Genomic DNA, 12,980 nt, shown 5'->3' with positions numbered 1-12,980 from the left:
CATTGAATAAACCATTTGACTACAGCAGGTTCAGCAGGTTCACTGTGAACCACCTCAATCAAAATGTGAGTTGTTATCTGGGATTTTATGACATGTTCGTTTATAGCTACACCGTGTTCCAAATTATTATGCAAATTGGATTTAAGTGTCATAAACATTTATTTTTTTGTTTTTCAATTAAACTCATGGACGGTGTTGTGTCTCAGGGCTCTTTGGATCATTGAAATCAATCTCAGACACCTGTGATAATTTGCCAGGTGAGCCCAATCAAAGTAAAACTACTTAAGAAGGATGTTCCACATTATTAAGCATGCCACAGGTTTCAAGCAATATGGGAAAGAAAAAGAATCTTTCTTCTGCTGAAGAGTGTGAAATTGTGCACTACCTTGGACAAGGTATGAAGACATTGGATATTTCCTGAAAACGTACAGTTAAGAACAAAATTATTCATATCCCTGGCAAATATTGATTTAATGCTGATTTTCTTTTTAGCAATATGTTTGTTCTGACTGAAAATGACACTGTCACATGCTAAAAGTGTTCATAAACCTATTATTCAGCCACCCCTAAACAATGCTCACAAGCAGAAACAGTTGCAGTGGTTGAGGAATACACGAAGATTCATTTTCAAACAGTGTTTTTTTTTTTATCCAAAGTTAGGTTTGAGTTCGCTGCCTCAAATTTAGGATCAGATGAGGGGTAGAGTACGCATTGCAGAGGCTGCGGAAGACGAATTCTGGCAGTGAAAGGGAGGCATCTCTTATCTCTTCCTTATTCGTTAAGCTAATTATGTTTCTTAATTAAAATGTTGAGGCCTGCATTAATTATGCAAAGGGGAGAACAACTTATCATCTTCTCCCCAAACATTAGCCACACATCCAGATGACAGGTCCCCGTGTCTGCCCGTGTCATGACAGGAAAACCAATTAAAATGACACGAAGGAAGAGAGAAGGGATTTTACTCCACGTAGCAAGCTCAAAAAAGAGAGCTTTTTTCCAACAACTTGCTTATCGGGAAGGTAACAGCCACATCAGTAAAGTGGGGGCATAAAAGATGATGAAATGGCTTTGTTTGTGTCAGCCAATGCCACAGACACTTTCATTTGGCTTAGGGAGTCCTGTGGCTTGGCCAGAGGCCAGTCATAATTTGTCATAATGTCATAAGGTACCTGGCGAAGAGGCTGAGTTGACTACGGGAGTAGAATAGAATGTGATTTGTTTGACACAGGACTGTGGAGTAAGATTTAATTTCCGATAAAGATTCCTGATAACAAACTGTCTGTTCATTCGCATTGTAGTGTTTATTGTCAATAGAAGTCTGTTGGTGAAGACAATGGAGTCTGAGTGTCTATTTCATGCCGCCCTCAATCATTTAAGGGACTCCTGGTCTTGCACTTAGCACCAGCATTTGATACTTTTTAAAATTATCGAAAGATGACTTGCAATATTATGCCCCACTATTTTGTAGACAGACAGAAAACACAGACAACCACAACATCAGAGGAATTTACAGCCTAACCACAACAAGCCTAAGCAAACACAACCCGCCAAAACATGTTTTGACTGTATGTTTGCATCAACACTTATATTTCAGTTAACAGTTTCTTGTGTGTTTCTTGGGAAAATGAAAATATTGCCTCTCAAAGAGGCTTCTGGCAGCAGGTTGGTGAGACACGCTTTGGCGGTGTTCCCACGACGATGAGTGGAATCGCCCTGATTGAGATGCCATGGTATCTTGTTTTTTCCTGAACATACTAGTCAGAGATGCCTGCAATCCCATATGTATACCCATGTTCACCCTGAGGACAACAAAATCCATACTCATGCATCTATGTAATATGTGTGAGTAATTACCATTTAAGACATGTGTATCTGTGGATATATTATGTCTATTTTAGCCATGGGGTAGAAAGAGGCTTTGGTTGAATGATTTTGTTTTCTCGGCTGATGCTGTTAAGAACACATATATTTTGCTTCAGGTTATTACATAATGAGAGAATGGTGTTGGATGACAATTAAATTGAAGCTTGAAGATTGGTGAAACCTGAAGATCTTTTCAGACTTCAAATTTTGTCCAGTTCAAACTATTAAAGTTGTCATCTGTTTTAGCATTCTGTACTGGAAGTCAACTGCATTGTTGAAAGAGATGATGGTAAACAAATTGTTTACCATCATCTCTTTCAACAATGCAGTTGACTTCCAGTTTAAAACAATGAAGCATTGTGAATGGCTCTAATGACGAGAGAGAGAGAGAGAGAGAGAGAGAAGACAGCAACAGCTATTAATTACAATGAATGATCTGGTTTGGAAAGAGTCACAATTACTCTGAGCTCATTCTTACAGTTCAATAAAAATATGTTCAACTGTTTGCTATTATCTAATCGCCTCCCAGCACATAGTATTGGCACATTCATTCATTTTATCTCCGCATGCCGCCCCAGACCATCCCACTACATACGCAACTGTCCAGAAACATTTGATTAGATTGTAAAAAACAATGACCGCCATTGATCAGCGTCAAACTTTAAAGTCAGCTTGCCATGCCTAAAGGTCATGTGATCCTGGTTGCCTCAATGGATTTCTCCACTAATCTTTACATCGACACCTTACTTCCTCAGGATCAGAGGTCGTTAAAGTGAGGAACCAGTTTAAGGTGAGCTGTCTTGCCCTTCAGCCTGCTGACCCTGACGTGTTTCTTTGTGGAGGTTTCAGTCCTGAGGTCAAGGCCTGGGACGCACGCTCCTCTAAGGTTAGATTTTGTGACTTTCATTAATTTCTTTAATTACGATGGTTCACTGTATGATCTATGGCCTGACCTTCTGGGCATATCATAACCTTGTTATCTTTAAATACTTGTAGAAACATAATCAACTTTTTCCAGCCAAAGCTTGTGAGCTTAGCTTAGGGATACATTTCTGTGCTAGACTATTTTAATCAAAAACAATACTCTATGTTTAAAAGTCATTGAGATATACAGTGGGTTGCATAAGTATTCACCCCCATGCTAAAGTTGACTAAAAAGAGGAATAGAAAATCATCTTTTGGAAATTGATCTTAATGCCTTGATTAAAAAAACGAGGAAAACTCCAACCTTTAAGGACACCAATTTTGTTTGTGAATGACTAATGTATCGTAAATAAATAAATGTTCTTCATTAAAATACAGGTTGCATTAAGTATACACCCCCCTATGTTAAATTCCCTTAGAGGCAGGCAGATTTTTATTTTTAAAGGCCAGTCATTTAATGGATCCAGGATACTATGCATCCTGATAAAGTTCCCTTGGCCTTTGGCATTAAAATAGCCCATCATAGCACATCATCACATACCCTTCACCATACCTTTCATTTATTTATGATACATTATTCATTCACAAAGAAAATGAGTGTCCTTAAAGGTTGGATTTTCCCTCATTTTTTAATTAAGGCATTAAGAACAATTTCCAAAAGATGATTTCCTCTATTTTCCTCTGTCTTACTCCTCTATTTAGTCAACTTTAGCATGGGGGTGAATACATACTTATGCAACCCACTGTGTGTATATATTGTATGCTATGCTTTTCATTAAGTTATTGTCATTTATTATACAGCTGTTCCATCTTTTATTATACAGCAAGTACCATCAACATGACAAAGACATATTGTGTGAAGTTTATTTTCTCATTTTGGCAAGTCGCTGTATAATAAACAGGATAATGTATTGTCTGCCGGTCAAAATTGTAAAATAAGTCCCTTCATGTCGAAGCCCTGTTTGCCCTGTTTGGACTTTCTGATATTTGTAATCTAGATGGTGAGAACATACAAGGCTGGAATACAGCAGACCCTGGATATTCTTTTCCTGTCTGGGGGGAAGGAGTTTGTTACCAGCAGCGACTCAGTCAGTCGAGACTCAGCTGACCGCACCCTCATTGCCTGGGACTTTGAAACTACTGCCAAAGTCTCCAACCAAATCTTTCATGTAAGAACAGTGTAAGGTTGGCAAATGATGCCCGTACTAAAGCCTAACACGGCCTGAACAGTGTAAGGTGGGCAAATGATGCCCATACTGAAGCCTACACGGTAGAGGTCTGCGCAGGACTGATTTTTCAGTCCCGCGCCAGCCCGCTCCCGCAATATTCTGTCCCGCTCCCAACCGCTCCCGCATTAATGTGTCATTTTTAGTCCCGCTCCCGCCTGCATCTGTAACACGATGTCCCGCTCCCGCCCGCTAAAGCCCGCATGCGGGAGGGATAGCCTATTCAGTTTTTCTTTCTGTCTCACGAAAGGAGCACACACACCTGAGAAAGACTCCAGATGTCAGTTTCTTGGTTCTGAATGTAGGCTAACAACTGAAGTAGGCCTAGCCTGGTGCCCTCTTCCTCTGTCATGCTTTCGATTTCGAGTTTTGACAATGAGCAGCAGGAACAAATTGAACCCACGTAAACGACAATATAGGCCATAGGCCTGCTATCCATCAGTTATGCTTAAAGCCCGTTATTTAATGCTACCTAACAGAACATCCAGCTGAACTATAGTTATGAACACTACTTTAATCATTTCCATATTTAATTTTACGCACATATTTAATTTGCGGGAGTGCAGTGAATCATCGGTTTGTCCCGCACCCGCGAACGCACCTCTCTCATCCCGCCCGCTCCCGCAAAGAGCTTTCAAAAGTTGTCCCGCGCCACACTCTTTTGCGTCGGGTCCCGGATCTACTGCGGGAGTGCAGACCTCTACTACACGGCCTGAACTACACCTTTGTCCACCCTTGGGTACAGGCCTGTGATTCATATAAGATCACAATGTCAACAATTACAAAGCATTTTAAATCATGGATAATAATCTAGGTTGTGAATTAAATATAGACTGCGACTGTAATGTTTGTTAGTTTACAAACATTAGTTTCATCCTTAATGTGACCTTATTTCCTCAGTAATCTTTTAATTATCCGCTTCTGGGTTTGATTTTATTTTTTGTGCTCACTTGAATGCAGGAGAGGTACACCTGCCCCAGTCTTGCATTGCACCCAGAGAGCGAGTGTTTCGTAGCACAGACCAATGGGAACTACATCGCCGTCTTTTCATCACAGAGGCCATACCGCATCAACAAGAGGCGGCGCTACGAAGGACATAAGGTCAGATATTCAGTTATTCAGGCCATGGAGAGGGAGATCGGATCAGAAAGCTGTGCTACACTTATCGACCACAGAGTCATCCGTAGCTAACAGTGACCCTGGCACTGAGTCGAATGCGTGCGATCACCAAACAGCTCACTTGCATCATCAAAACATCTCTCATAAAAAAGGAAATAGATTTTTTTAAGGCTTTAAAGATCTCTTGTTGCCTGACATGACTGAGTTAATGTAGTCTTTCCATCTGTTGGGAAAATATTGACATATACCACTCTTTCCACTATCGATCACACATATTTAATTTCTGGAAAGTGCTTTGAGACAATGATCATTAATTTGTGATATATAAATAATGTAGAATTTGCTATTCTAAACATACATTGACTTATTTGTGGCGGCCCACCACAATATCAACATTGACCACCACAAAATGATTTTCCAGGTTGTACTAAATTGTGCTTAAATCATGCTGTGCTAATTTGTTAAAAACTGTTGCATTCAAGTTAATTCTGCAAACCTACCGCCACAAATAGAATTCAATTCAGTGGTTAACACTGTAATAGCAAGATGATAAAAATTATGTATTGTGAGAATATAGAAGAATAGGAAGGATGTCTTCTGAAACTTGTTTATATGTTCTATGTGCTTGTCTTGTAGGTAGAGGGCTATGCCATCCAGTGTGAGTTCTCTCGGTGCGGATCACTGCTGGCCTCTGGAAGCTCCTCTGGTTCTGTCCACTTCTACGACCACCAGAGCTCTCGGACACTTCACACCCTCCGAGCTCACCAGCAGGCATGCATGTGTGTGTCTCTCCACCCCATCCTGCCCTCGGTGGCGGCCACGTGTGACTGGAGTGGCGAGATCAAGATATGGCACTGACCAGCCAAGGCAGCTCCACAAATCACAGGTTCAGGCAGTCACCATTGTTAAGTCATATACAGCCATTTTCCTGTACATGGGCTAATCCATGGACTAAAAGAATTTCGAAAGAGATTTACATTGGGGAAAAAATGAGTCTAGCATTAGGCTAAATCCATGTATGGGAAACCAGTCCAGAGACTATCATTTGAAACTCTTTACAGTAGTTACCATGGTTTTTGTACAACACCACTTTCAAGATGTTCACACCTGAGTGACAGGTGCCTGACACACCACCCGCAGAATACCAGTCTAGCATCTCATCGAGACCCTTTTGCAATTGCTGCTCTTAAGGCACATAGAGTATTTTAGCTAAATCTAAGACAGCTTTGTTTCTATTTCTCGCTCTTCAAGATCACATCTCCAAGTGCAACATATGCCACAAAAACCTGACATGCGGGTGTTTGATGTAGTAACTTTAGCCTCCTCAACACCTTTATGTAACTTCAGACCTCAGGTAGATAGACCAATGCTATGATCTAAGTTAGCATTATCGCCTCCGTCAACCCCCTACCCCCCTCTACTGCTCTTGATAAAACAAGTATTTTGCTTCTCTGTTTTCTTCAGCTCAGATGGACAATACTTTAGTACTGCTCTAAGGGCTTTGTCCTGGTAAAATGAGTTCCTTCCAGTGTTTTCTGGGCTTGACATATTGCATATCACAGTCACAAACATGTATGCTCTGCTTCTGTTGTTTGCTTTGGTGATGTAAATCTGGAACACAAATAAAAACAGCCCCTTATTTTAGATGACTCCATTGTAGCAGCTTCAGCTGGCTCTGTTGTGTTTTTGATGTTAAGCCTGAGGAGGGAGACAGGCTGGTGACAGTGATGGTGCTGCGGTGGCACTCGCCGTCATGCCTACTGAGAATGCGGCGAGGAAGCTGTCCCACAAGCGCTTTGTTGAATTTTGAATGACCAAATCAGTCTTTGCAGGATTTTTCCATGTAATGACACTGTAAATCCTTGAAGGGTTTTTTCCAAGGACATGGAAACCGTAAGGGATTTGTTTTACCTATAGCATGTACAAGTGAACATTCACATTAGAAAATATTGTATAGTCAGTGATCAATTGAGTAGCCTGTGATTGTGACCTTTTACAACTCAATACATTGTGGTTATTTTTTTATATTCAAAAGGATTCCATGTAGATACTTGAAACTTAGGAGTTCTAGTGCATAATAAATCTTCGGCGGGCTCCTAACATTATATTTCCCTTTTCATGAGGCTTTCTTTAAAAAAAAAAGAAGGAAAAAAAAGAATTTTAGTGAATGCAATAGCAGGGAGTGGGTGTGAAGGACTTGGGGCATGTTACAGTGTGTAAAGATCAAAGAAAAGTTCCACAATTAACATATCAAAGGGTAAACCGCTAAACCTCTTTGTAGGTTTATCATCAGGCACACTTAAGTATGCAGCCTCCCTATATCAGCCAAGAACAGGCGCCAGTCTAATTGTGTTGTGCAGCTCATCAAAAATGCATCTTAACAATGCCATAGTCATAGCTGTCCATTGTTATACTTACCTCAAACTCAGTGACCAGCTGTAGACTTGTTTAAACGATTGCAGGGTACAATTGCCTTTACAGTGTGTTCATCCCTCATCTTTATTAAGTAAAGAAACATACAGCAAAAAAATAGAAACATGCATATGACAAACAGCTCACCACTCTCTTTGAAAACTGTCTGGATATTTGAGGTAGAACAGGACAGCTATACACTTGTTAGGGCAGGAGAAGTAAAGAACATCCAACTTGACAAGGAAAAAATAATCATTCTTAAATATGTATATATCTCAATTATATACATACAGTATATCAATTCAATATTTTGTATTTAATAATCATATCCACAACAAAAATATAATTTTTATTTTAAGGAAGTCTGGAGTTTTTTTTTATCTGTTGTGGGGTTTGTGTGGGTCTCAGTCCCTGTGCTAAGTGTTTTATCAGCTGAGAGAATAGATGTGGTGCCCTTTCTCCTGTTAAGTTACATCAGCACCTGAGATGCCAGGCTACAGAGATCTAAGCCACAGCCTAACAGTCTTTCCCCTGACTAGAGCACTAGTGTGAAGCTTCTTTCATGGAGGGCCAAGATTATGTGCAGGTTTTCATGTTTTCGTTTTTTATTTTCGGCACAGCACTGTGATCAGATTTCACTGTGTTGCATCAGGGAAGTCTAGAAAATCAGCAAAGTCTGCGAACAAATGTCTCTGTGTCTTCTGGAGTTTGACAAGAGCACAGCCCCGGTCTCAGGAGCACATGTCCTAATGACTAAACAAAAACCCTCGCTTATTGTAAGCAGTCTGCAGTTGTTTGGTGCTCTTTGGATTTTCTCCATCAGACCCTTGGGGTTACTTAAAAGCCCAAGGTTTTGATGAATATGTGGGTGTTATTATTTCTGATTGCATTTTGCAATGCTATAATTGCGGGGAAACAAAGGATTCTGTGTTGTTGAATTTAAAACAGCCAAGCTAAAGTTATCCATGGGTTTTTAAAGTCTTTTACATGAACGCTTCCACTGACTTGAAATGATTTTATAGACATTATAGTCTACTTGTGGCAAAGAAAACCAACATATCCCTCAGCCCGCCATGAATGGATGACAATACTCAACTCCCTCTGAAGCCTCTCCAGGTGAATATTGACTTCTCTCAGTAGCCTTGAGTTGGGGCTAGAACATACCTCTTTAAGTTTCTATGGAGAAGGCATTGAGTTGGGGCTAGAGCATACCTCTTTAAGTTTCTATGGAGAAGGCATTGCAGGACAAACACGCCACAGTGAAAAGGATTACTCAGAGCAAAGTATCTACTTTTGGTTTGGATCAGTGCGGTCCATGCAGAGAACTTGCAAAAGAAGTGTTCCGTTTCAACACAATACATACTGTAGAACATTTGCTGGTCGGTGCATGAAACACTGAACAGACATGTAGACAAGTATATACACATATGCACTACTACCTGATGTAATACACAGAGCTGGAGCTCCAGCGACTGAAAAGAACTAAGACATAAATATACGAATGGTGTTTTTGACAAGCAAGTGAACTACTAATACATAAATCATGCTAGCTTCCATGTCTTCTGTAAACCAATAGGGTGTTGTGCAGAATCATTGGTCCAATCTTAAGAGCAGGTGCAGTAGATATATACTCAGAGCAAGGTGCTTGAGGCACCAAGGTCACAGTTTTATTTCCCAGGTACTGATACAAAATAAATACCTTACTTGTTTGTCATTTTGGATAAATATATGTGCTATGTTACGACTAATGTGAATTTGTTTTGTAATATCATGAACGGGTCAAAAGTTGTGATCCCATTAAAAATCTTGGGATGTTTTGAAAAAAAGAGGTACAGGTTTAGACAGTTTAGACCACAACATGATTGATGTATGACTTCCTGAAAGAGTGTGTCCTTGGCCCTTAACTTATTAAGGATTATACTCAGTACATTTGTTACTTTTGTGAGAGTTGTGAATGTTTAGAGTGCACTCATTTAGATAACAGTTGTCTCCGTAGAAGAGAATTGAATTCTGTACAGTTTCATTAACATGCCAGGGCTGTAAAGAACTAGTCCTTTGCCTGATCCAGATATATTGACTGATGCTATAATTGCCCCAAGAGGGCCCAATAAGTGGGATGGGAAGAGGAGCAAGAAGAAGAAAAAGAGGAAAAACATTACTGATGCAAACCATTTTAAAGTGATCAAAGCACAGGGGGAGACCTCAAACAACTTCTCTTTCTCCTACAGTGACATGACTGTGTCCACATTGGAGAAAATATCACAAATCCTTCCCTTGTTAAAGCTAGATGTTTGCAGAGATACTAGCCGATTTTGCCTTGAACCATGGCCTTGTCTCACCTATACGCTAAATGTAGTGTAGATTCCCCTTAAAGCAACACCGAAGAGTTTTTTTGTACCTTAAAATAATGTTTCCAAAATCGTTTCAGTGGTTCATCAACTTGTAACAGGGTTCTGCATTTGCTTAGCCGACCCTCTATATAAATAACCGCACTATGTACGTTTGCCAGATCGGGTAGCGGATCTGTAGTTGATGGAATGAGACATAGAAACTACAAATTTGACTTGCATCTGATGTCAAATACATCGTACTTTTATAAAGTCATGCAAAATATTCTACCTTGTCTGTGGACATGTTATTTGCAAAGCCGGTGCTGGATAAACAAATAGCGTGCGTGCGACAGAGGGAAAGTTCTTTGGTGTTGCTTTAAGGAAGTAAAGTATGGATTCTATGGTGCCCTACAGTATACATAATGATAATTGTCCATTGCCCAAGTTATGGGGTCAGCCGTGGCCTACTGGTTAGCACTTCGGACCTGTAACCGGAGGGTTGCCGGTTCCCCGACCAGTAGGGACGGCTGAAGTACACTAAATGTAGTGTAGCAAAGCACACTACCTTGAGCAAAGCACCTAACCCCTCACTGCTCCCCAAGCGCCGCTGTTGATGCAGGCAGCTCACTGAGCCAGGATCAGTGTGTGCTTCACCTCACTTTGTGTACACTGTGTGCTGTGTGTGTTTCACTAATTCACGGATTAGGATAAATGCAGAGACCAAATTTCCCTCACGGGAGTATATATACTTATACTTATACTTATACTTATACTTACTTAAGTTAGTGGGTAGCAGGCCAGAACAATGGATGGGAAAAACCTACGTCAATATTTGAATATGTGTGGAAAAGTAACATTTTAAATATAAGGTATGTGGGTGGAAGGGTGGAATTGTTTGAAAGCTAACTGTGTGCGGATGATTTGTCTGTCAGATACTGAATTCCTTCATAGCCATCAACAACATACAGGGCCCCTAATGAGCAGTGACGTACAGTAGTGAGCCTTGTTAACCTTAATAATACCAAACCACAACCAAGAGAAATCATCAACTGTATTACCAAACCAAAGTTAGCCGAGCTAGGGCAGTCTCAACAGACTCCTATGTTCACGTCCTCAGAAACACTTCTCTGGTCAGTTCAGCAGCGTCCCATACAACTGAGCTTTAGTCAGACTGTCTTTTCGGCTGAGTCCTGTGTTGCCAAATTTTTGGTACTGTGTAGGCGTGTGCCGCTGGGGGGGTCCAGAGGGGGGTGGGTGGGGAGGAGGTTCCCTTTGATAATGCTGCACACTGGAGGAGGAGGCTGAGGCATCGTGGGGGCTTTGGTGCAGAGACTCGGCCGAGCTGTTCAGACTCATGTCCACGTACTCCTTCTTGACACTCCTGGGGGTTCCACCTTTGTCCTTCGAGCCGCCGGAGTGGAAGATGCTGCCCTCGGACTCTTGGCTATCGTCTTTCGATGCCCTGTAGAGGGCACCCTTCTCTTGTCTACGGTGGGGCAGCTTGGGGCTCGGGCTCGGACTAGCCGCAGCGGCGGCAGCGGCATGAGAGAAGCACGGGTCCAGCATGCGGCCGTGGAAGACGGTGTCGTCCCCTTCCTGGAAGCTGCTGTAGAGAGGCCCCACCTTGATCTTGGTGGGGCCCATGGCGAAGTGACGCTCCGAGAAGCTGTAGGGCGAAACTCGGCCGCTCGCGGCCCCTCCACCGCCTCCACCCGGGCTGCGGTACGAGTAGGCGTTGAGCTCGTCCACGCTCAGCTGGCGCCAGCGGCCAGTCAGATCGTCCTCAGCTGCGTGGACGTCCACCCCGACGTTGGCACTCCCGCGGCCATCTCGGTGGAGCGCGCCCCCTGACGCCGATGAGCCTCTGGCGTTGCGGGACGGCAGGTGCGGCGAGTGGTATGGCTCACTGAAGCAGGACGGCGTGCGCGTGTAGCCAGACGAGGCAGTAGCGCCGCTGATGCCGCCATTCTGTGGGCTGCCGCTGTGGTGCGCCATGTGCTGGAAGCTACGGGACTTGGGGAAGCCTGGGCTGTCCTTCTCGTACGACGACGTGCTCTTGCGCTCGTAGTCCATGCTCCCGTCTTCCCGCCAGTCGCGGTAGAGCACCTGCTGGGAGGAGGACAGCGTGCCGCCCAGGCCCCCCCTGCCCCCGACACTGGCTATCTTCTCGTCCGAAGCGGCGCTGAAGCTTGAGTAGGAGCTGGAAGCCGGCAGCGAGCCGGCGGTGGCGAAGTCGTGGAAGGAGGCTGAGGAGGAGTGGTGGTGCTGGAAGCCCGGGTGGAACCCGGCCATGCCCACGCCTATCCCCACGCCCACGCTGACCCCGGCGCTCAGGCTGCCGTCGTCCTCGTCGGGGTTGCTGTCCGTGGAGTTCTGCGTGTGCAGCAGCTGCTGCAGGCCTGGGGGCTCGTTGCCATGCACGTCCACACTCTGCCGCCGCTCCTGCCAGCGCTCACGCCGACGGTCGTCCATCGTCGGGCAGTACAGCGCCGTGTCGCTGCAGTACAGGTCCGACGTTTTGTACGCCGCACGGCGGTGAAGGTGCTCCCCTCCTCCTCCTCCTCTCCCCTCTCGTCCCCTTGCTCCAGTACTGCCCCCAACACCGTCACCGGCGGAGCCGTAGAAGTCTGTGTCCTGCGGCTGCGGGCTCGGCGACCGCGTCACTGGGCAGCTGCTTCCAGGCTCTGGCTTCTCCAGAACCTTGCCGATGACTGAGACGGGCACCGAAGCATCTGAGTAAGGGGAGGGGCACAACGCCACCGTCCGCCCGCGGCTGTGTTTCTCCATGTGCGAACTCAGGCGCTCCTGGAAGTCAACTGGGAGCTAGAAGAGGGATGGAAAGAGAGCCAAGATTTTTTATAAAGAGTTAAATAAACGATGAGACCCAACAGGAGAAAATGTACAAAAACAATGCACGAGGGAGAAGGACAGAAGGAGCACAATATTAATGTAGACCACAGAACTGGGAGCAGAATTTTTGTTCAAAGGAGAGAACAGGCACTTGTTTTAAGGTGCTAATGAAGCCTTGAGATCAGAGCTGCTTGTTTCTGAGTGTTTTTACTGCTAAATCAATCAGCTAGCCGTAGTAACTCTCTCTAACTCTCAT

General features: G+C 43.7%; 2 protein-coding genes across 6 annotated transcripts in view; one reads left to right on the top strand and one right to left on the bottom strand.

Moving 5' to 3' along the window:
* wdr25 (WD repeat domain 25) overlaps positions 1-12,980 on the top strand; it is a 40,808-nt gene that overhangs the window by 23,060 nt on the left and 4,768 nt on the right. For 3 of the 4 annotated variants that reach the window (XR_007191822.1, XR_007191823.1, XM_048227647.1), the window contains exons 3-6: positions 2,619-2,749; positions 3,786-3,956; positions 4,974-5,114; positions 5,769-6,018. Coding sequence is in view for 2 of the 4 variants with exons in the window: in XM_048227647.1 (XP_048083604.1) it covers positions 2,619-2,749; positions 3,786-3,956; positions 4,974-5,114; positions 5,769-5,990 (665 nt within the window). In the remaining 2 variants the exon portion in view is untranslated. Of the gene's footprint in view, positions 1-2,618; positions 2,750-3,785; positions 3,957-4,973; positions 5,115-5,768; positions 6,782-12,980 lie in introns of those variants that run through there. The other variant, XM_048227646.1, reaches the window with a different exon arrangement.
* Positions 10,151-12,980, bottom strand: part of LOC125283994 (brain-enriched guanylate kinase-associated protein) — a 59,332-nt gene continuing 56,502 nt past the window's right edge. For both annotated transcript variants that reach the window (XM_048227644.1, XM_048227645.1), the window contains one exon: positions 10,151-12,697. In XM_048227644.1, coding sequence (XP_048083601.1) covers positions 11,006-12,697 — 1,692 coding nt within the window. In that variant the 3' untranslated portion in view covers positions 10,151-11,005. The remainder of the gene's footprint in view (positions 12,698-12,980) is intronic.

Source organism: Alosa alosa, chromosome 19 (genome assembly GCF_017589495.1).
Source record: "Alosa alosa isolate M-15738 ecotype Scorff River chromosome 19, AALO_Geno_1.1, whole genome shotgun sequence".
NCBI lineage: Eukaryota > Metazoa > Chordata > Actinopteri > Clupeiformes > Clupeidae > Alosa > Alosa alosa.
Note: the sequence above shows the minus strand (reverse complement) of the source record. Positions and strands in the feature narration are given on the sequence as shown.